The sequence below is a fragment of the Dipodomys merriami genome, unplaced genomic scaffold, assembly GCF_024711535.1.
Source record: "Dipodomys merriami isolate MVZ:Mamm:240054 unplaced genomic scaffold, mDipMer1.0.p SCAF_28, whole genome shotgun sequence".
Lineage (NCBI taxonomy): Eukaryota > Metazoa > Chordata > Mammalia > Rodentia > Heteromyidae > Dipodomys > Dipodomys merriami.
Genome location: NW_027204270.1, coordinates 18,488,295 through 18,511,001, shown reverse-complemented (window position 1 = coordinate 18,511,001; position 22,707 = coordinate 18,488,295). Strand labels below are relative to the sequence as shown.

Genomic DNA, 22,707 nt, shown 5'->3' with positions numbered 1-22,707 from the left:
TGGCCTGAGGGCCCAGCAGTCCCCATGACAGATCCCAGGACCTGGCTCCAAGCCGAGGACTGCTTCCTTTTCCAGGCTGGCTAGGTGTTAGCTCTCGGCACTGGCACCAGCACCAGCCTGGTCTCTTGGCGCCCCCTGGCGAGAAGCTGGTCACAGACGCTGCAGCCTGGGATAGATCCTCCTGCCTGAGTTTGGGGGTGTCTTTAACACTGCTGGCTCACGGCATTCATAACCACTCATGGGGCTCAGGGTGTGGCTGTCAATCCCCTACCATACATAAGACCCAGTACCATAAAAAACCAGTTTACACCACCACCATTACACGAAACACCCTCAGCAGCCCACCTCCAGGGGGCCTGGTACTGTCATGAGCCACACCCACTCTGCAGAAGCCCCAGAGGAGACCATGAGTATGCTTCTGTGCGTGGCTGTACCCGCCACACTCTAGGCCTCGGTGACCCAACGGGCAGGTGGCACCCACCCTCCAGAACGAGTTCAGACCCCCAACTCAAGGGGCCACCAAGGAACTGACCCCATCTCCTTACCCGTCTCAGGCCAAGGGTTTCAAGGGGTGGAGTTGGGGGCCAAAATTCCCTGAGGGCTTTCCCAACACTCCCTGCTGTGGGTGCTGCGTCTTATGGGGCAGGCTGAGAGAAACGGGGCTGCCATACAGGCTTGTGTTTTTCTGACTGAAAAGAAATACCAAAGCCCAAACAATGATGCAGTTTATTTAAAATGTTTACTCCAAGAAATATATATATAAAAAAAAATAAGACAATTAACAACACTAAACCAGGCACCTTCAGCCAAATCCCAGGGCCCTTTTCATTCCCCTTCACCCTCTGCTCTTCCCAAGACCCTCCTTTCCAGACCCAGAGAGCACATTCCCAGTGGGTCCTCTGGAGGTGTGGGAACCCCAACTCCTACTCTCAAGCATTTTCTCCACGTGGAAATCATGTTACATCTCTATGCCTAGGGGGTAGGGGTACAGAGGAGGGCGCAGGACCCGCCAGTGACTGCTGGACTGTTGGATTTAGTTGTGTCCCCCAGACCCGAGCCCCCTCAGCCCAGGGCAGCTCCTGGGCTGTGACCCGAGCTGGAGGTGACCTCCAGGGTGCAGGTGCTGCGTGGGGAGAGCCCGGGTCCTGCACACTTGAGGCTCAAGTGGGGTGGGAGCAGCCTGGACAGAGGTCAGTTTCACAGAAGCTGAGCTGCGGAAGCCCACGCCCCGTGCTGTCCACGCCCCGTGCTGTCCACGCCCCGTGCTGCTAGCAGTGCATGCAGGGCAGGGACGGGCGTGAATGCAAGCCTCACATCCCATCTAAGACAGGAGGCCATGGGACTGGCGGTACTGTCACACGCCCAGCAGGACAAAAGCCACTATGGAGTGATGGGCAAGAGAAAAGCAATCCACCAGACAGATCATTTTTGGCATTTTAACTTCGAGACAATGACAAGTGGAAACAACAGCAAAGCAAAAACAAATGCTGAAAACCAGTATGTCACGTTCCCATCCCCCAGTCTCACACTAGGCCCTGACTTCCCCCACCCCAGGCCCCAGAAGCACCACGGTACTAAAATCTACTTAAAGCACCCAAACCAGTCCAGAGCCCTGGGAACCCAGAGCCCAGCCGTGCAGCTGCCTTGCTCGGGTTCTGGGGAAGGCACCTCGTCACTCACGCCGCACTGTCTGGGGCCCGGCTTGGGCAGGACACGGGTCAGGGATGCGGGCGGCAGTCTCAGCCACAGAGCAGGGCACTTCTTCTGGAGCCCCAAACATGGAGAGCGCAGGGCGGGGGTCCCAGGCAGGCTGCACCGGAGGCAGTGGGGACAGAGGCAACAGGCTGGTCTGTGGCAGGCGGCCGGAGCACTGGCAGCTGGCTGGTCCATCTCTAAGGAGCTCCCGCTGGTGGCCAGGCAGGGACTTGACAGATAGCCATAAAGCCAGAACCCCCCTTCCCAGATACAAATGTTCCCCACGGCTGCCCCCACCTCCCCCGATCACCTGATTCTCATCTGGACTTATCTTACAGCTGAAGTTGATAAAAATGGCCACAAACGAACCTCAGCGCCCCCACCAGGGGGGACAGGACAGGGCTGGCTTTGAGACCAGAGGCGGTGGGGTGCACAAGCAGCCAGGGAAGGAGGCTGGGACAGCGCTGGCGGGTCCGGGCTGAGGGAGAGCAGGCAGGAGACCCAGGAGCTCCACAGCACGCAGGTGGCTGCGGAGGGGACCGGCCACCAGGGCCAGCCTCTCCTGTCCTGCGTGGCCCCCTCAGATCACAATGCTACTTACAGCTGGAATGGGAGGTGGGGGCGAGCAGATTTAGGTGAGGGAGAAAAGAAATGCCACTTAAAAACTTCAACTGCTCAAAGTCTCTGCCTCGTATGTAGGAATGGTAAGTCAACTATGAGCAAATATTTTAATTAAACATTGAGGGGGGAAAAAAACCACTTTGGAAAGCATACAGAAAAAGGTAGTTGACGTTGAATCACGTAGAAAACAGAACCTTGGGGAGTCTTAACAAAATGCACCTTCGGTCAACGTCTGCTTCCTAAACTCGGTTGGACTTCCGGTCCCAGTGCACTTGGAATGAGCTGCGGCGAGGGGGCGCCCTCAGAGGGTGCGCGGGTTGTACTCCGGCAGCCTCTTGAGCTTCTCCTTCTCTGTCTCACTCTCGTCCCGTGCGATCACCAAGGAGTGCGAGTAGCCCATGGCCACCTGTGAGGACATACCAGGTCAGAGTATGCAGGAAGCACTCGGGCACACGGGTCCCCCAGTATGGCAGAGGAACCCTGGGGATGCCTTGCTGGCGTCAACTGATCGGAACCCCTCCCAGCCAGAAATGGGGACCTGCGGCTGACCCACCCGGCCCAGGCCCACCCAGCAGTGCGCTTTCTGGGGTCAGTGCAAGACAAGGCCAGGGCAGGGACAGCTCTCCCGCCAACGGCTGAAGCCAGCGCCTGCTAGCATGGGGACAGGACAGCGGGTCAGGAGAGGGCACACAATAGGACGCTCACGACAAGTCACCTGCTCTGAGAAGATGCCGTCCAGAGTCTTCACCTCCTGGGCTGCCGTGGAAGACTTGGGCTTATGGTCCCCGTAGCCCTGGTAAGGCAAGCGGAGGGGTGCTCACAAAACTGCACAGTCCCAAAGGCCACTGTGCCGTTCCCAGGCATCCCACCAGGCGGAGCCCGAGAGCACACGGGTCCCCCAGCAGGAAACTGAGGGGCAGTCACGTGACGGCAGGGAGAGCCGACGGGTGGCCTCAGGACACCAGTGGTCGCCTCAGGACACCAGTGGTTACATCCAGAGGTCTCTACTTCCAGATGCTTTCCAGGAAGCCCAGCACTTCCCTCCAGCTTCAAAGTTCATATTTGTAACAGGGAAAATTGTATTTCAAGCCCATCCACCCTTCTGAGACGCCAAAGGAACTAGGCTAGGCTCCTAGTCTCTTTCTTTGCTTTCGGCGTTTCCAACTGAGCCGTCTCATAAGGGACAAGTGACAGACACAGGGCAGCTGGGAAGGACCACTCGGACCAGCAACCTCAGCGATGCATCAGGGGCCAGGCTAAGCCCTCTCCTTGCCTCCCTCAGAGCGGGAAGCAGTCAATCAACAGTCAAACTGCCAGGATGAGATGAAGCTAAGCCTCTGCCCGCAGCAGGCAGACATGGGGCTGGGGGGGTGAGGCACTCAACTCTCTACTGAGCACTAGGAGGGAAATGGAGATGTGGCTGGGGACAAGCAAGCAAGGGCCACCAGTTCTAACTGCATGAAATTGTGAGCTTACAACTAGAAAAACAGGCCGGGTGCAGTACCTCACACTCATAATCCCAGCTCTTCGTTATGGTTCTCCCCCCTCCCCCCATGGCACAGCCTCAGAGATCCCCAGTGGGAAGGCACCGGCACAGCACAGTGGACGGTGAAGACTGTCTTCGTCAGCACTGGCCCTGAGATCTAGGGGATCCCAGGTCCACAGAACGCAGCCCACCACCCTTTTTCTTCTTCCCTGCTTCAGAGGTCAGAGGCTGGCCTGGCCTCCAGCCAGTGGGCTCTGGCTCACCAGTTCCCCGAAGGTCGGTGATGGACCCCAGCTGATGGTGCTCTCGTCTGCTGCCACGATGATGCTGCTCTTCCTGCAAGGGGCAGAGCACGTCACCCCTCCCCCCCAGCCTGGGAGGACCTTCAGCATCAGAGGCTAGACTAAGGACATGTTCATCTGACAACACAACCCCCCACAGGGGCCGGGGCTCGGAGACCTCCTTGACCAAGCCCCCGGAGTGAGGTCTAACGGGAAGGGAGGAGGCCACAGAGGGACAAGTAGATGGCTCATGATTCCCAGGGGGTACAGAGCAGAGCCACCCCGGACCCCCCCCCCGCCCCATACTGTAATAACCACCACCAGATGACCACACTCCTGCCCCAGCCCCCAGTAGGTGCTGGCCAAGGAGCTGCTCTTCCCACCACACCCACTGTCCCACAACCTTAAGCTCAGACCTGGTGCAGGACAGAGCAGGAGGGAGGGAAGGAAGGAACGGAGGAGGGAGGGGCCTTGCCGCCTACCCGCAGGCCAGGCTCCGGATCCTCCAGCCGCAGAGGTCCTGGACTGCTTTCGGGTACATGGTGGACTCCCGGGAGGTGTTGGTGGCCCCCCAGAAAAACAGCCCGCCTGGAGAACACAAGCACAGCAAGCCAGGGGTCAGCCTCTGGATGGGCAGTGGCCTCACAACCCCCACATACGCAGTGGTCTGCGGAGGAGGAAGGCCAAACAGGGGCTCTGCATACGGGGCACTGACCCACTTCGCTGACGGCAAACGAGCAGGTGTAGCCGGCGTAGATCTGGCACGCCCCCCTCCCGGGGAAGTCGAACAACTTCACCAGGCGAGGCACCATCTCGTCCTTCTGCTCCGCGTGGCCCAGCCGGCCATAGCCACCGAAGCCCCAGGAGAAGACGCGCTTCTGCGAGTCCAGAACCAGCTGCGGGGAGAGACACAGGCTGGCGCCCACAGCTCCCACCGGGGAGAGGGACTGGGGGCAGAGGAACCCATGCCTGCGTGGAGTAGGGGTGGAGGGGCAAGGCGGGGCTAGTTTGCCCGCACGGCAGGAGAGTGAGCCAAGCAGCCCTGCCCGCGGTCCCGTCTCTCCCTTGGTGTCTTTAGTGTTTCGTGTGGAGCAGATGAGCAGACGGGAGGGCCAGGGTGTGGCTCAGTGTGGGGCACACATGGGTCCCACCTGTGCTACAGAGAAGATATCGAAAGGACATGGGACCCCAGCGGAGTTACTGGCCTTCCCGGCTCCGGACTGGCAGGAACTGAGCTCCTGGCCCCGGGCACTGGGGACATGGCCCCAGAGAGGAGAGGCTGAGCTAGTGGCCTGTGGGCTTGGTCTGCATGACATCGCTCCGGCAGAGGCAGGAAAGACTGACCACAGCTCTCCTAGGATGACCCTTCAGGAAAGCACCCCACAGAGTGCAAGACAGACACCGCTGTTGCCATGTTGCCAGCCAGAGGCAGGAAGCTGCCTGCCGTCCGGGCTGGGGCAGCGTGGACGTCACGGAGGAAGGTGCTGGCACGGGAGGGAGCCTCAGGGGCTCTGGCCAAGCCCAGCTGAGCGGTAGGAAGCTGAGGCACGTGGGGTGCCCACGCAGGAGCAGACCCCAGACGAGCCGCGGTGGGGTGCTGCAGCATCAACAGCAAGGAAGGGGAACCTCACCGTGTGGTTGGCGCCGCAGGCCACGTCCCGCACCACCACGTTGGGGACGGGCAGGATCTGCCCGTCCTTCGTCTTCTCGATGAAGATGGCCACCCGCCGGGGCACCAGCTCACAGTCATACTCTATCCGCTGCGCCCGGGCGATAAACTTCCCGTCCGAGTTGTGTCCTGCGGAGCGGATCTGGCGTCAGTGGCAACCCGGGCTCCCCACTGCGTCAGCCGCTCCAGCTCCCACCTGAGCCCAGCTGCCCAGTGGGCTCTGACATGAATGTATGGGGGAAACCCTGTCATTCTGTTAAAAAATGAACTCAACGGAGTAAAAGCATCCAAGAAAGGGCCGCCAGGTGTGGTGGTGCACACTTGCTGTCCAGCTGAGGGAGCACTGTCCCGGGGCAGCCTGGGACACACAGCAACGCTGTATCTCAAACCAACAACACCACATCTTCAAGGACCCCCACACACCAGAGTGTCCACTGGTGACACCCCCGTGCACAACTGCATCTAACTTAGGGAGGGACAGTGTGGACTCATGTCTCACTGTGACTACACTTGCACTAACCAAAGCACGGAACACAGGACACACCCAGGACACACAGGCTGTGCCCACCTGGGTGCTCACAGAGCCCGAGGGCCAAGGGGAGACACAACTACAACACACAATCCAGATGTTTCTATGAATGATCAGAAACCGGCAGGCACTGTGTCAAGGGCCACACAGAAGGACCCGGGCTGTCCAGTCCCGGAGGTGGACTGGTGCACTCACGCTCCGGCAGCTGCCGCCCCGTGTGCCGTACAGTGAGTGACCAGTGGTCTGACCCTGGGCTTGCGCGCTGCCCAGCATGCTGGCTGCAACTCTGCCAGGCCAAGTCGCCTGGACACTTGCCCACACGCCGAGCCTCCCCAAGTGTGGGCACACTACTTGTGCACACAAGCAGACCACAGTGGAGTTCCAGGCTGGGCTGGAGCTGCTGAGTCTCAGGAGCGGCTCACGTGGCGCCAGCTCAAGGCCGCCACACGTGCTTCCCTCCCACGTCCACCCACCTGCCACTTACAAGTCTGAGGGCTGCAAGTGCCCCGTCTTTTCAGGGCTACAAGGAAATGGTGCACACTTCAGAATATGGGAGCTGTTACTCATGAACTAAATGAATGGGTAAACAGAGGCATATTAAACTCTTCTCCTGCTGACAAGATTTCTGTGAGCGGAGGATACTGGGTCCCACCATCCCAGAACGGGACGTGGTGAGGGCGGTAGGCATGAACACGTTGGCGGTCATCTTTCCTCCCATCTCCTTTACAGCTTTTCCCGGAGTATGGGGCAACAACTGCTCTGGCTCCTCGGGAGAGCGAGAAACTCCGACAGCCTGTTCACATCACACTGGCCTGATAGAGCAAGTTCATGCGGCAGAGTGGCAGAGGGCAATGCTGGCCTTCTAAGCCATTGTGGTCCTTCTAGGGACCTGTTAGGAGTTCACAGGATTGGAAACCTGTTCTTTTTTTTTTTTTTTGCCAGTACTGGGGATTCATGATTACTCAGGTAGCCTGATAAGATGGTGGTCTATCACTTGAGCCACACCTCTAGCCTAGCCTTTTCTGGTTATTTTGGGGACCAAGTCTCTTGGACTTTTCTGCCCAGGCTGCTTCTAATTTCTCAACCATCTACAGGACCTTAAGCCCGCCCCTCCCCTTTCCCCTCTACACTCCCCCCCCCCCACCCATTGCCACCCCAGTAGCTAGGATTGTAAGCAAAAGCCACCAGCACCCAGCTGGAAGCCTGTTTTTAAGTAAGCTGTGAGTGAAGAGTAAGATTCCATTGATGAAACCAAGCCAGCTTCCCGAACAAGCCTCAAGATACAAATTGAGCAAAGCTGTGCACGGTGCTCCCCTGGTGACTGGCAGACCTGACCGGCTCTGCAAGCATCAGCGCCCTCCTCCTGCCCAGCACCCTCTTCTTGAAGCAGTGTGTGCCTGCTTGCTAAGTAAGCTGCTGGTGTGGCTCCCGGGGAGGCAGAAGGCAAGAGGGAGCTGTACCCGCAGCAAAAAGCAGACACGCACTTCCAGGGCCTGGGAAGGGGTCCTGAGTCCCACCCGAGGGCCACGGCCAAGGAAACCCATGTTACAGTCCGCACCGCTCCCGACATCCAGCATGGATGTGCGTAAGGCGTTGTTCTTTCTTATTCATTTCTGACTTGAGGTATATTTAGTTTCACAAAGTCACTGTTCTTGAAGTCTAAGGCCGGTGTGCTGCTCGGCCTTCTATTTATACTTTGCCATCTGCGCACTTCTAATGACGCAGGGACCCAGCAACCCAGATCCCGGGGGCCGAGCACGAGGCAGCAGCCGGCAGGGGGCGCCCACGCCTCAACCTCCTGCTCAGGAGGAGACTTGTCCCTTGTGTGAGGGGGGAGGAAAGAAAATGGAGGCCTTTGCAAGTTTGGATGGGAAGGCATTTCCCACTCTGTGAGTTCCTCTTTTCTGTTGTGAGACCACAGGCTGACACTCTGAGGAGTCCACAGCGGCAGGGGAAGAAGGGGACACCACACCTCTTCCCGGGACACCCTCAGCCCCAGTGGGCTCTCAACTACGGGTCCAGGCCAGGATTTCAGAGCCTTCATCCTGCGGTGTTTTCTTTCAACAAAGGCAAATTTGCACAACTGAATCTAGATACGGGTGGTGGTGCTATTTTTCTTTTTCCTCTCTGAAACGCTTACATAAATGCATTTCCAAACAAGAGAAAGGACTCTTTTGTCAGACTCCAGCCCTCTCTCAAGGAGAGAGCACTGTGCCCAGCTGGTGACGACATGCGGGTCTGCTAACTGTGAGACCCACTAATGGACAAAGGCCATTATCTGAGATCCATTACCCGCATTCCTAACACACGTGTGCAGCCCGACACTGCTAAACACACGGTTAAGGTTACAGAGCCGTTAAAGGCGTTTCCATACCCAGCTGGCCAAACTCAGGGCACCCGAAGGAATAGAGATTTCCTTTGCAGTCCATTATCATACTGAATTCAGCCCCACAGGCCATCTTGGTAATTGGCTGGCCGTTGTACATTATCTGAAAAGAAGAGACAGCAGAGTTTCAGACATTCTTTAAAAGACTGATAAAGAGTCTCCCTGTCCCCCTGTGATGGCACGCAGCAATTACGAGGTTACAGAGAATTGACGGACATGGACAACATAGAACTCAAAGAGACTCTTCCAGGCAGAGCAGAGGGTCTGAGAAAAGCAACACCTGCTCTGGGGTTCTGGACCCCAAGGAACCCACTAGCAGGCCCCACACATCCTGGTGTCCACAGCTGGAACATGAGCTGGGAAGGACATTCACTCCAGACCTGGTGCCCAGGTAGTGGGCCTGCCCAGCAGTTGGGACAGGCCACTTCTCTTGTACAATGACAGCCACTTGGCATAGGGCATTAACTGATAGTGTGAATGGGGAATAAAGCATGAAGGGGTTGAAAATAGAGAAACTGGAGAAAGAAGGCAGCAAAGGATGCACAAAACAGTAAGGACCTAGAAAAGCCCCCATGGGACTGGAGGATGGAGGGACAGAACTGCTGGGGCAGGTGAGCTAGACGATCCAAGTAGAGGAGCAAGCCCCCTGCCTGACAGCACATGGCCACCACGCAGGGGCACTGCCAATCTTCCAGCCCCAGGCCCTCTCCCTTGCCTAAGCCAGGAGTCGGCATTTGTCTTCCTGCCACCCAGCACCAGGAGTGCACTCATCAGGGACAACCCCCTCCCAACTATCACAAGTTCCTGAGACTGTTACCCGGAGATGGTTCTAACGTTCCAAGCATCTGACAGATGGCTGTGAACACTAGGTGTGTGCAAACTTTCACCCCCCCGACACACACTTTCTTTGGACTAGGACAGACTTCTGCATACTTTTGTTGGTCATGGGGTTGAACTCTGGTCCTGGGCGCTGTATCTACAATTTTATTTTTGCTCAAGGAGAGCACTCTCCCACTTGAGTCACAGCGCCACTTCTGATTTTCTGGTGCTTTACTGGAGATAAAGCATCTCACAGACTTTCCTGCCCTGGCTGGCTTTGAACCACGATCCTCAGATCTTAGCCTCCTGAGTAGCTAGGATTATAGGGGTGACCCACTAGCACCCAGCTTGCACACACTTTTCCTTTGAAGGGAACCACACGTCTGTCGGCCTGACCACAGTACGTGTGATGTTACCTGTGCAGGACTGGGGACGGCGTCTGTCTGGTTGCCGAGGCCCAGCTGCCCCATCTTGTTCTCCCCAAAAGCAAACACGGAGCCCGTTTCTGGAAGGAGAGGAAAATGTTACAGAAGGGAAAGGAATGTCGCGGCGCCCAAATCACAGGAAAGCACATTGCAGAACAGCGAGGTAGCGATGTGGTTTGAGCACTAGCGGCTATTCAAGGCCCTAGGGAGCCTTCTTGGGGCCCTCACCACCCTCAAGAGGCCACCAAGCTGCCCAGGGGCACCCTGACGGGAGCCACTCCGGGACTCTGCCCCCCCCAGCTGGGAGCTGCGCCTCCTTACCAGTCAGTGCCAGGGTGTGGTTGCGCCCGCACGCCGCCAGCACAATCACCTCCTGGCTGAGGGCCTCGATGAGCCGGGGAGCTTCCACCCTCTTGGTGTCGCCGTGGCCCAGCTGCCCCTTCTCATTGCGACCTGCAAGCCACAAGGGGCCGCTCACGAGTGTTCTCAGAGACACCCACCTGTGTTCCCAGTGTGCAGCCTCCAAACCCCAGAGGCCAGCTCCTGCCAGCCACTGCACCTCCCCGGCATCCTCAGCAGCGCTGGGAAACCAAGAGCACCCCAACCCGTGCTACAACCGGAACCCTAAGAAACATCCCTGTGTGGCCGGCACTGGCTCTGGCGCCTGCCAGCGTGGTCCCTGCAGCTCCTGCTCTCCAGGGGGTGACTGGCGGACACCCACCCCACATTTCACCCACCAGACCATTGAGTGCCCCCCCCCCGACCCCGCCATCCTGCCTTCTATCTGCCACTCCTAACTGCCAACACAACCAAGCCCCGTGACCCTGCCTGGATGTCCCCAGCCCTGAGCTGAGCTGTGGCGGCAGCCCGGCCCCACAGAGGCTCGAGGATGGACCCAGGGGACCAGGATGTGCCAAGACCTCGGCGATACCAGGGCCTCTGGGAAAACCAAATTCTGCTCAAGACAGGTTGGGCTACAAGGATCTGGACACTGCCTCCCCACGCCCTCCCAGAGAACACACATGCAAGCCACACTGGAGGACCCGTGGAACTTTCCAGAGCTCCTCTGTGCTGGGGGTGGGGGCACCAGGCTGAACACCAGTTGGAGGTGAGTGGGCAACTGACACAGGAAGCTCACTCAGGGGCGGTGTGTGGACTGGGAGCAGACCCCAGGGCCAGCACTCGCTGCCCATGTTCTGGGAAAGGCACAGCATGCAGAACACAGGGACCCGTCACCCTGCTGGCTCAGCAACGGGGTGGCAAGGCCCAAGAGGCATTCCCCCGTCTCCTGCTCGTGCTCAGGTTTTCCAGAGCCCCACCGGTGGACCATGACACGCGCCTGGACCCAGAACACCGCTGCATGCCGGGTTCCCCGGCGCAGGGACCCCTGCCGCAGAGCAGAGCCCTGTCTAGAACCTGGGCACCCATGCAGCTCAGCAGAGATCAGAGACAAGGCCATTTTCCTCACATATAAGGGCTGAGTCCAACTGCAAGCAGGAGGAGACGGGAGGGCCACACACGAAGACAGCCAGAAGGAAACAACTCGGGGGGAAGCGTGGCATGTCAACAGCCCGCGAAGGATATAAATTTGGGCCACACATAACTTGTTTGGGGGATTTTTTTTTTTTTTTTGGTTAAAAACAGAATCACAAAATTAGCAGAGTGCAGAAAAGACAACAGATGTTAATGTATTTGGACTTTGGTACAACAGCTCATGAAATCACAAAAAAAAAAAAAAAAAAGGCTCCAAGAAACAGAAATAAAAATGAAGTCATATGGACTCTAACAGTCAATGGCTGGGTGCCATGGTCAACACCTGTAATCCCAGCTACCCCAGGCAGAGATCTGAGGATCAGGTTTGAAGCCAGCCTAAGCAGGAAATCTGTGAAATTCTTTATCTCAAACTACTGAGATGCCAGGAGTGGAGCTGTGGCTCAAGTGGTAGAATGCTAGCCTTGAGCAAAAAAAAAAAAGAAAAAGAAAAGAAAGAACCTTTAGGGACAGCGCCCAGTCCCTGAGGGCAGAGTCCACACACCCAGCCGGAGGGGCCTCGGTCAACACCTGTGACCCACACAGAGCAGGAAGAGCAGAAGTCACAGGACAGGGGCCACCCCAAGGTGGCTTCTCTTCCCAAGGGAGAGAGAGAGCCCGAGAAACAGACCCTGGTCTCAGTGAGCCACAGAGCACCAGGGCTGTGGGAGGGAAGCCAGCCCGATGGGAGGGGCCTCCGTGTAGGAAGGAGAGGGGGCGGAGGCCGGGGAACGCTCTCAGCGCGCTCTATGAGGCAAGGCGCGGCAGGCGCGGGTACTTACCCCAGCTCCACAGCTTCCCTTCCGTGGTGATGAGGAGGCTGTGGGCTGCGCAGGAACCCGAGACCACGGTCCGCACGCGGACCCCCGACAGGCACCCATACCTGTGGGGACCCCACAGGTTCTGACCGAGATTGCGGTACGCAGCTGCGGGGACAAGAACGTGAATCACCTTGTGAACAGATGCCTGGAGGACCCACGGCCACGCCATGGGCTACCGGGGCACTTCTCTCGGGAAGGACACTGTCCCAGTCTGGTGGCCACGAGCGCACAGCACAGTCACCGCTCTGTGCTGAGGGCCACAGGCAGGTGCCGTAGGAGCGCTGGTAGCCCCAGGGTCACCGGTCACCTTTGCACTGGCACTGCCAACCCCAGCCCGAGCCCGCAGGGAGCATACCAAGCACAGGCCCAAGCCCAGGCCCTGCCAGCCCTGCTCTCCGTGCTCCTCACAGCACTCTTGCCTCCACCTTGGGCCTGCTCTGCACCCAGAGGTCCCCCCCCCCCGCTTCTCAGCCAACCTATCTTCAGACTCCTGGGGAAGCCTGCATTGGATTTCGGGATGTCCAATTCCCAATGTGTCCATCCCTGCCAGAAGCAGCAACGCGGTGGCCTGCTGTCCCTTGCCCAGGACTCACAGATGCCTGGCCCATGGTGAGCTCACATCTGCCAGCGGCTCTGAGTTCTCCCTCCACAGCCCCATTTCACCCTACTGCACACAGCCGTATCCCATGCTGGGCTCTGCAGAGCACTCGTACACGTTGGCGGCTGTTGTGAGAGGGCAGCCACCGTAGCTCACATAGGAACTGATGCAAGAGAGCTTGTGTTCTCCATCTGTCACCTGTGAGGTGCCGGTCATGCCCACTCTGCCCAGGTAGGGGGCGCCACCTGCTCTCCTTCTCAGGCTATAGGGCCCATCAGAGCTTCAGGGAAGTCTGTGCCACACCTCTCCTATAAGGTGGGAGGTGCAGCAAACTAAGAAAGAGCTGGGAGGCTGGGAAGGTGGCTCAGTGGTAGAGTGCTTGCCTTTAATGCATAAGACCCTGGGTTCGATTCCTTAGCACCACATAAGCAGAAAAAAAAGCCGGAAGTGGCGATGTGGCTCAAGTGGTAGAGTGCTAGCCTTGAGCTGAAGAGCTTAGCGCCCAGGCCCAGAGTTCAAGCCCCACAACCGGACCCCCCCCCCCAAAAAAAAGCTGTGGGCCAGCTACTCAAACTAGAAGCTAGGGCAATATCTGGGTCACGGAAAAAACAGGGGCCTGCCATCAGGAAAGGCACAACTGCTACAAAGCCCCATACAGGGGCAGCAGAACCTGAAGACGAAGCTCTGCTGTCCACGACCCAGCTGGGCAGGGCAGGAGCTGCGGCCTGCTCATGGGGACATGGGCTGCCTTGCCAAGGTGCCTCTTCCTGTGGAGGAGCTGGCACAGGACTCAACTCATGAGCACAGCCAGGTATCCCCTGGGGATCCAAGTCAGTTAACAGCCAACTGTGATCACACGCATGCACACTGGAAACTGGTGGCTCACACCTGCAATCCTAACTACTAAGGAGGCTGAGATCTGAGGATCATGGTCTTTTTGAAGCCAGCCTGGGCAGGAAAGTCCATCTGTCAGAGTCTCAGCTCCAAATAACCAGCAGAAAGTCAGAAATGGAGGTATGGTTCAAGTAGCAGAACTCTAGCCATGAGCAAAAAGCCAAGAGTAAGGACTTAAATCCCTGAGTTCAAGCTCCATTATTGGCACAAAATCCAAAACCAAGCCAAACAAAACCATGTCAGGAAAGCAAAACAGGCTATGTTAGGGAAGGGCACCAGGAGGAAGGAGGGGGGGGGGAGGGAGAGAGGGAGGCAAGTGGGGGAGGGTGGGTTTACCCAAGCTCTGTCTGACGACAGTGAAATCACACATGCCACCTGCACAGGAGGAAACTTCAGGAAGGGGAACTGGAGTGAGGGCCACTTCCAAGGTGAGCTCAGGAAGGGCAAAATTTGCTTGACAAAGGCCAAGTCTGCCCTGCACCCACTACACGGCTGCTGGACCGTGTAGACCCTCAGCGGCCCGAGGGGAGCAGAGGGACATCTGCTGAGCAGCAGGCAACAGGGCCCATGCTGCGGCTCTGCCCTGTGTGCCTCTAACTGTGGGCGGGCACTCCACACAGACAGGCCCCAGCGGCCCCAGCACCAGGGCTGTGCCGTCAGACAGGAGCAGTCCCTGAGAGCCAGCTGCCCCGCCAAGCAGGCATTTGGCTCCAGGGAAGCAGCCAGCGGTCAGGTCCTGAGCAGACTCACAACCCTCCAGTGGCTGTGTCTAGGCACAAGGGTGCGGCAGTGTGCAAATATTTGCTCCCAGTAAAGCAGTACTAGAAGGCACTTTGGGCATCTCTCCAAATGAAAACCAAAAAGCCATAAAACATGGCAACCTGCCAGCCTTCTGTTGGAGGGGCGTGGGCCTCGGGAAAGAGATCAGTTCTGCATGGGGCGGGGGGGTGCGCGGGGCGGCTGGCCCCCTTGGCCAGTGTCCTCTACCATTGGTTGGTTATTCTCTTGGCCCAGTTCCTGCAGCAACATGGACTTCAGTGACGCCCGGCCTGCAGCACATAGTCCCAGCCTCCTTGTAGAGGAAGTGGTGACAGGAGGAGGAGAGGTGCCTGGGCCCGTCTGAGGAAACTAGCTGCCTGGGTGGTGTCATCTTAATGGAACTGCACCCGGCACAAGTCACTCCAGCGGCCGCGTAGCCTCCGATGCACCTGTGCACACTGACAGCACCTATCTGGCGTGTGCCAGGGCTGCCTTGGGCACAGACACAAGAAAACATCCATACAAGCTGTTTCAGAGCCCGGCTGCATACCTTGCTGTTTAGGCACTTCCTTCCGACCGATCAAGTCCCAGTTGGTTGCCCCAAAAATCAGCAGCTGCCCTTTGCACTTAGACCCTTCGAGTTTCTATAGGGAGAGAGGGGAGGAATTAGTCCAAGGTGTTCCCAGCTTCCCAAGGCTGTCCTAGGAAGCAATGGAAAGGAACTTTCTGTTTGAGACAGGGTCTCCTGTGTCACCCCAGGCTGGCTTCCAGCTCCCAGCACGTCTCAGCCTCCTGAATGTCTGGACCAGCGCACGGCCTCCCTACTCCAAGCCCTGGGGTCAGGTGCTTCATGTTGTCTCTGGCCATCCCTGTACCAGCACCACGCCCTTGACCCATAGCCTTTCCCTGGGGAGTTGGGAGGGACAGAGATGATGACCAACTTCTCCAGGGGAAGGGCAGGGGACGCGGTCCATTTCCGACTAAGACACTAACACTCCACCCCTCAAGCTGTCACCAGAGGTGCCGACCCCCGAATGCCCACTTCAGTTGGTGGCATCTTGGAAGGCCACTGTCCAACTTGACTATACTCGCTTCTCAGCACTTCACTCTCAAATGCCACTTGCCTGGCATGTATATGGCCCTGGGTTCTGGGTGCTATGCGGTCATGCATGCAGTCAAAGTGGGTTGTGGTTAAAGACCCCCATAGTGCCTCCAGGTTCATGTCCACAACCATCCAATTCCATCTCTGCCATATGGCCCATCACACCTGGTCACAACCATGCACAGGGCCACCCATCCACAGGGCCCATCTGGAGCGGGCAGTGCTGGCACAGCACGGATATCACCTTGGCCCACTGAATTATTCAGAGCTGCCCTTCTGCAGAGCTGAGATCCTCCCCCCCTACCCCCGTGCCCAGCCTCAGGTTACCTGAATGGGAGCCTGCTTTCCTCTGCTATCTCCCCATTTCACTTAGAAGCAGGTGTGGCTTGGCCCATGTGTCCATCAGGGTCCCCATAGAAGGGGCTAAGCCCCAGGGATGAAGAGGGCACCAGAATGATCCTCAGGCCAGGCAGCTAGAGGTTCAAAGCATCATTACCATATAACCACATCGCTATAATGCTTGTCATTAACAGAGCAATGATGGTGCTGGGAAGGTGGCTCAGGGATGGTGCTTGCCTTGCATGCATGAGGCCCTGGGTTCGATTCCTCAGGATCACATAAGCAGAAAAAGCCAGAAGTGGCTCTGTAGCTCAAGTGGTAGAGTGCTGGCCTTAAGCTAAAGAGCTGAGGGACAGTGCCCAGGCCCAGAGTTCAGGCCCCTCCACCGACAAAAAAGGCAATGCTAAGGCCACCACCCAGGACCAGGGGCTGAGTCTGATCAGAGCAGGAGGCCAGCCAGCACCTGCAGCAGGAATGGGTTAAGACGTGAGAGGCCTTCAAGCCAGCTAAACATTTTCACACACCCCACCTTTCTTTCCCCAGTGGCTGGCTCCACAAAGGACCTGGGCTGTTCCAAGTTTCTCTAGTCTAGGCCCCGCATCCCCTCACGCTAGAGGGGAGTGGCTGTGCATCACATCACAGCTACCGATGCCAGCATCTGCCACACACCCTCACCTTCATCACTCCACAGCTTAGTGCTTCCTCCACCTCATGCGGAATGGAAAACTTAATTAAAGGTCAGAAGGTGGCTCGTTGTTGGAGCATGCCAGGCCTTGGACCCGATCTCAACATGAAAGTAAATAAGCAGGAAGCCAGAGGCTGTTCAAGGCTTCATTACCAGCCTCCACGGATGGGCCAGGAGATGGTTTAGGGGGTGAACTGGGTCTCTCTCTCTGACACCACTCCTGTCTGAAGGCCACAGACAGGCTTGAAAACAATCCCGACAGGATGTATGAACTGCATCTCAACCTCCTGCCTGCCAACAACTGGCTGTGAGTGTGACCTAGGCCCAGGTGAGCAGCCATGGGAGAAAAACACACTAAGCAACGTACGGACTACTACCTGTGAACAAGAGGCCTGAGAGCTGACCTGTCCCCGCACACGCACTCAGGAGCCTGAAAGACCACCAAAAGCCAAGTCCCTGATGCAAATCTGCTCCAATACTGCTTGTCTGGCTATCAACTCTATTGATCTGGTTCTTTCACATCAGACAGGTTTGTCTCAGGCTCCACAAAACCTTAGCAACCCCAGACTAGGAAACAGCCACAGACCTGGACACCCGCACTGCTCACCTGTTTCCAAGGACTCAGCCAAGACTGCACATGTGTGATCTGTTCGGCCAGGCTCTGAGGTCCCTGGCAGTCAGGGCTGAAGGAGCGCTCAGAGGCCACAATGCCCACCAGACACAGCCACACTCGAAGCTAGGCTGCACAACTGAAGGCACCATCTCTCCCTGACAGCTTTGCCCCTCAGCAATCTGGCCCCTGGTTCATCTTTCCCACCCCACCACCAGCAGACTCCAAGTGTGAGAAGGCAGAGGCCACAAGTTCTCTCAAGGCCCACCTCCAGCAACTGGACTGGAAGGGCTTGTAAATGCTCCTTCTGGAAGAGCTGGTACCAAGTCCTGGGTTCAGGGACATCCTTCAGGACAAGAAGTATACTACCCACCTAGGCCTGCTAGCAGGGAATGAATGAGCTGCAAGGTTCAGCCCCGACCCAGGCCCAAACATAACAGATCCTCTTGGAAATGTAGGGTATGCACTCTGCACGGGGCATGAAAGAGCATCACCTTTAAACCTACATGGTCACCTAGACTTGCAATCCTAGGATGGTGAACCAAAGGGTATAAGAACCAAAGGGTCTATGCAACAGCCCCTGAGATGAGAAAGTCTGGAATAGATGACTTTGAAATTCCTGCTTCTAAGCCAGGAATAATGGTTCACTCCTGTAACCCCAACACCGGGAAAGTAGTATGAGAATCATGAGTTTGAGGCCAGCCTGGACTACAAGAAAACCAAAATTCACTCACTAGGTTATTCTGCTTCCACACATGTACACAAACTGGGGGTTAGCTATACAGAGATGGGCTCTCTCCTAAGACCCACCATCTGCAGGGCTGGGGTACCCTGCCACCACCTTCTAGGGTGACTCTCAGCAGGGGAGACTTCATTTCCTGACATCAGAACTGGAGCCAAGCAGCAGACAGCTGGGCTATTCAGTGCGGTCCTGCCTTTGCAAAGGCAGGCAGAACACAGGAGGCTGGGCTGCTTTAGTTCTGTTCTAGCACACACTGGGGATGACGGAGAACAGGTCCTGGGCTCCGGTGCTCAAAACTCTGCTCTGGCCCACCGCCAGGTCAGACCTGGCAAGGCCTTCTGACAAGGGCTCTCCACATCTGGCTCAAACCCTCTCTCTGTGGGGAAGGCAGCTGTGAAGCACTTTCCCCTCATAAGTTTGCAATGCCCTTAAGGATCTACCATGCTTCTCAACCATCTAGGCAAGGCCCTCACTTGGGACCCCGTCCAGGCTCCTAACCCCTGGGGCACTGCCTGAGCAGCAGGGAGACCCTAAGGCCTGGCATCCCGTAACTGCTTCTGGAGCATGCACACCGGGAGAACACCACTCCCTCACCCCCGGTCTGGCTCTAAAGCCCATGAGGAAGTTCCATCTATCCTTTTCCTAGGATTATCATAGAACGTGCTAGAGGTCTGTCTTCCACCCCCCCACCCCAAAAAGATGTCCCACGCCAAATCTGCAAAAAGTTCTGCTGGGGATGCTCTCCGACCCTGCGGGCAGGCTCCTCAGGTTCTTAACTCAAGTGGGCCTCGACCATCGAGGCCACTCGAGCAACCCAAGCCCATCCGCGTTGTGAGGGGTACCCCCCCAGCCCTGCCCCGGCGGGCACCCCGCGCGCCGCGCCGCCACCGACGCCAGACAAAGCCCAGCACCCCTCCGCAGGGGCTGCCCTGACCGGGGGAGGGGGGCGCGTGCGAGCATGCGCCTTCGCACCCCGCCGGCGGCCCCCGCCTTCCCGGCGCGCGGACGGCGCACGGCGCCTGCGCGGGGGCCGGCAAGCCCCGCCCCCCCGGGGCGCCGGAGCCGCGGCGGCGGGAACCTCAAAGCCCCGGCGCGAGCCGCCGCTCCCCGCCGGGCGCCAGCCACCCCCTCCCCGGCGCTCCCGGGCCCCGCGGCGGGCGCAGAGAGCCGCGGGCCAGCCCGTGCGCGGGACTCCCCGCCGCCGCCGGGCCCTGGCGAGCCTCCCCGGCCCGAGCGAAGTTCCCCCAAGTCTCCGCTCCCGGGCGGGGGAGGGGCGAGGGAGCGGCGCCGGGGGCGGGGCGTGACCCCCGCGAGGCGGCGGCAGCGGCGGCGGCGGGCGGCCGCCCCTCCCCCGCGGGCCCGGGCCGCGCGCCCCAACGGCCGACGGCCCGCGCGCCCCGGGGTCCGCCGCCCGCGCCCGCCGCCTCCTTGTCTCCCTTCTCCCCGGCTCCGCGCGCGCGGAGGCGGCGGTGATTCAGCCGCGGCCTGCGCCCGCCCGCCCGCCCGGGCCCACTCACGACGCGCTCCTTGGTGTGCTCCGGCTCCGTGATGATCACCGCCGCGCCGCCCGCCTTGCCCGCCGCCGCCGGCCGGGCCGCGCGCTTGCCGCCGCCGGGGGCCCCGTCGAGCTCCAGGCCGTCCTCGTCGCCGCTGCTGCCGCCGCCGCTGCTACTGCTGCAGCGCTCGGGCCGCTCGCGCTTCCTGCCCGCCGGGCCGCCGCGCTTCCTGGGCCCCGCGCGGGCCGTGCCGTTGCCGGAGCTCGGCTCCTCCCAGGCCGCCGCCGCCGCCGCCTTCTTCCTGGGCATGGTCGCGGCTGGAGGAGACACGGGGCAGCGCGCACAATGGACGGGTTATAAACTGCGCGGGGGGGAGGGGAGGAGACGCGCCACCGGCCTCCACTTCCTCCCCTGCCCGCCCCGCAGCGCCGGCCGCGGGTGGGCGGAGGGGGCGAGCCCGGGAGGAAATCACGCCCCTCCCGGGCCCAGCCCGCGCCTCCGGGGAAACCCCGGGCGCCCGGCACGGTGGGGAGCGGCGAGGCCGGCGACCCCGGCCCATCCCCAACTTAGATCTGGCGCACAAAGCACCGCGGCGGCAGCCTGGCCCCGGAAAAGTGCAGAGGAGGGAGGAGGAGTCGGGATCTGAGTCCCGGAGGGCTCCGGGACACTTTCAAAGATGCCTACGGCACCGGGCGGCCGAGGGGCGCCCCCGCCCCGCGCACCTCCACCTGCTGCTTTTGTCTCCGCGCCCCCGCCCCGAGCCGCTCCGTGCAGGGCAAGGCGCCCCCACCCCGAGACCCCAAGTCCGCCCCCGGCCCGGCTGTCCCGATCTCCAGGCTCCAATCGGATGAGCCCCTCCCGGGCGGGGGGGTGTCCCCGAATAAAGTCGCCCCCGGCCCCCAAGCACCTGCTCGTCCAGGCACGGAAAATGGAACTTTAACGGGGGCCCCGGCCGCGCGCCCGCCGCGGCCCCGCGCGCCCGGCCCGGCCCGGCCCCGCGCACCCGCCCGCCCGCCCGGCCCCGCGCGCCCGCCGCGGCCGCTTCGCCTCTTTTTTTTTTTTTTTTATTGATTTTGAACAATGGGATCTCTGTCTGTCTCCGATTAAACCACGTGGATCCGCCTCCCTCCCCTCCTGATTCATTCAGCCCCCCGCCCCCCCTCCCTAGATTTTTCTTTTCTTTTCTTCCCTCCCTTACCTTTTCTCTCTAAAAAGGAAGAAAGAGAGAGAGAAACTTTCCCAGACCCCGCAAACTGCTCGCCGCGCCGTGCGGGTCCCCTACCTGGTGGGGGTGGAGCGAAGCGGGAGCGGAGGGAGGCGAGGAGGAACTACAGGACCGGCCGCAGGGCTCCTTTCTCTTTCCGGCCCAGACGAGGGCTCCAGCCCACTCACCAGAAACACTTAAAATGTAAATACGAGCTTCCAGAACAAATGCTACAACACAAAACAGAAACACATGTGCTGCCGGGCGGCAAGCGAGCGCGCGGCGGGGCGGGCGGCGCGGAGCCCGGGGCGCGCGCGCCCCCTGCCGGCCGGCGGACCCGCGCCCCCGCCCGCCCACCGCCAGCGCGCGTCCCGGGCGCCAGGCGCCACGCCGCCGCGCGCCCCGGGCCCCCCGCGCCTCGGCGCCTTCCGCCAGAGGCGCGCGAGCGTGCCCAGGGCCTGCCGCGCCGCGACCTGCGCGTCCGTCCGAGACGTCTCCGGGGCTCGGGAGAGCGCCGGCGTTGTTTTTTTTTTTCCTGGGCACGTCTAGACAGGTCACCCGAGGACACCCGCTGGAAAACAGTTCCTTCGCTCACGCAGCAGCCAGCGAGGGACGTGCCCTAATTGAGCGATCGGAAGCGAAGATGGATGCGGTGCCGAGAGCCTGCGCCCGGGCAGGGAGGCTGCTGTCGCCTGCGCGTGTGCATGCGTTCCCCCTCCCGCGGCCCTGGGCCTGCGGGGTCGCCAAGGTCGGGGCGACGGAGCCAACTAGTTAGCAGTGATGGGGAGGGCCATCGAAGTGGGCATCGCCCAGGGCCTGGACAGAGCTCCCGAGCCCGTGCTACGTGCCAGCCGAGAACACCTCCCCTCCCCCCCAGTGGAAAGCGAAGTCACGAGAGAGCCAGATTCAACAGTTGCAAGGATGGTTAGTGTTACAAAGTAATACTACGAAGGAACGTTCTAGGGCGGGCATGTGCCCTGTTCCAGCTGGGGAAGGCCTTGAGGGAAAGGTCAGCTCAGCCAGGCAAGGGTCAAGACCACCCCGACCGCGACTCCCAGCCAGGAGGCCAAAGTAATCCAGTTCCCGGGTTCTGGGAAGAAATAGCTTCTGTGGGGCTGAGGTGAGATTAAAGGGCTAGGCTATAGCTGCTGGGGAGAGCTGAGGATCCCCGTTTGAAGCCAGGCAGGAACGTCCGTGAGACGCTCATCTCCAATTAACCAACAAAAAGCTGGCAGGGGAACTGTGGCTCAAGACTGCTATCCTTCTGGGGGGGGGGGGGGAGCTAAGGGACAACACCCAGGCCCTGAGTTCAAGCCTTGGTACTGTCACAAGAAGGCAAGAGTCCAAGAGGTCCAAAACTAAAGTACTTGATCAACGTCAAAAGACTGTGTGTATCAGGAGCCAAGAGCACTTACGTAAAAGAACCTGAAAATGAATAATCAACAGGTACATTTCAGAGATTTTCTAAAAGGTCAAGACAGAATAGAAGCACCTTTTGAAAACCATTTCTTCACAGGCCTTGCATTAAAAAAAAAAAAAAGATTAAAGCAATTAATCCTGGGTGCTTTGAAATAAAACAGGAGAACCAACCAGGAGAGAATTCCAAGCTCCAAGCGTGCTTCAGGAAAGAACATGTTGGTGCTAGCCGGCCTGCAGGAGGCTGCCTGGAAGCTCAGCCTCCCTCCACCAATTACAAGCTCCTTACAACTTGCTGCCAGCCAGTCTGGTTCTTTCTTGGGCCCATTCTGTGCTCTTTGCCAGGCTGAAGACCGGCGTGTCAGAAACACTGACACAATAAAACGCTAATACCACATTGCATCATCTGACCCCCAGGTGTGGCGCTCCCAGAACTGGTTTTTCTCGAGGATGTTGCTGGAGAAGAAAGGCGCTTTAGGGGTACACCCATCACTAGCCCTACTTGCCAGATTTCTGCCCTTACATGTCTCAGTTTTCAGCACGACTGTCCCTAGGAAGTCCACGTGACAATCCCAGCTGAATGAGATGGGCTGCAGGCAT

At 59.1% G+C, this 22,707-nt stretch overlaps 1 protein-coding gene across 2 annotated transcripts; it reads right to left on the bottom strand.

The window, feature by feature from the left end:
• Positions 1–708: 708 nt before the first annotated feature.
• Positions 709–20,943, bottom strand: Rcc2 (regulator of chromosome condensation 2). Of its 2 annotated transcripts, none has more exons than XM_070037828.1 (13): positions 20,770–20,943; positions 19,509–19,804; positions 15,064–15,157; positions 12,224–12,367; positions 10,233–10,364; positions 9,903–9,991; positions 8,656–8,770; positions 5,715–5,881; positions 4,799–4,979; positions 4,566–4,671; positions 4,066–4,138; positions 3,032–3,109; positions 709–2,722 (listed from the first exon to the last, which is right to left on the bottom strand). In XM_070037828.1, the coding sequence occupies exons 2-13, from the start codon at positions 19,794–19,796 to the stop codon at positions 2,618–2,620; spliced, it is 1,572 nt and encodes a 523-aa protein (XP_069893929.1). In that variant the 5' UTR covers positions 19,797–19,804; positions 20,770–20,943; the 3' UTR covers positions 709–2,617. The 2 variants fall into 2 exon arrangements, with proteins under 2 accessions (XP_069893929.1, XP_069893930.1); XM_070037829.1 differs by lacking the exon at positions 20,770–20,943 and adding an exon at positions 20,686–20,736.
• Positions 20,944–22,707: the final 1,764 nt, after the last annotated feature.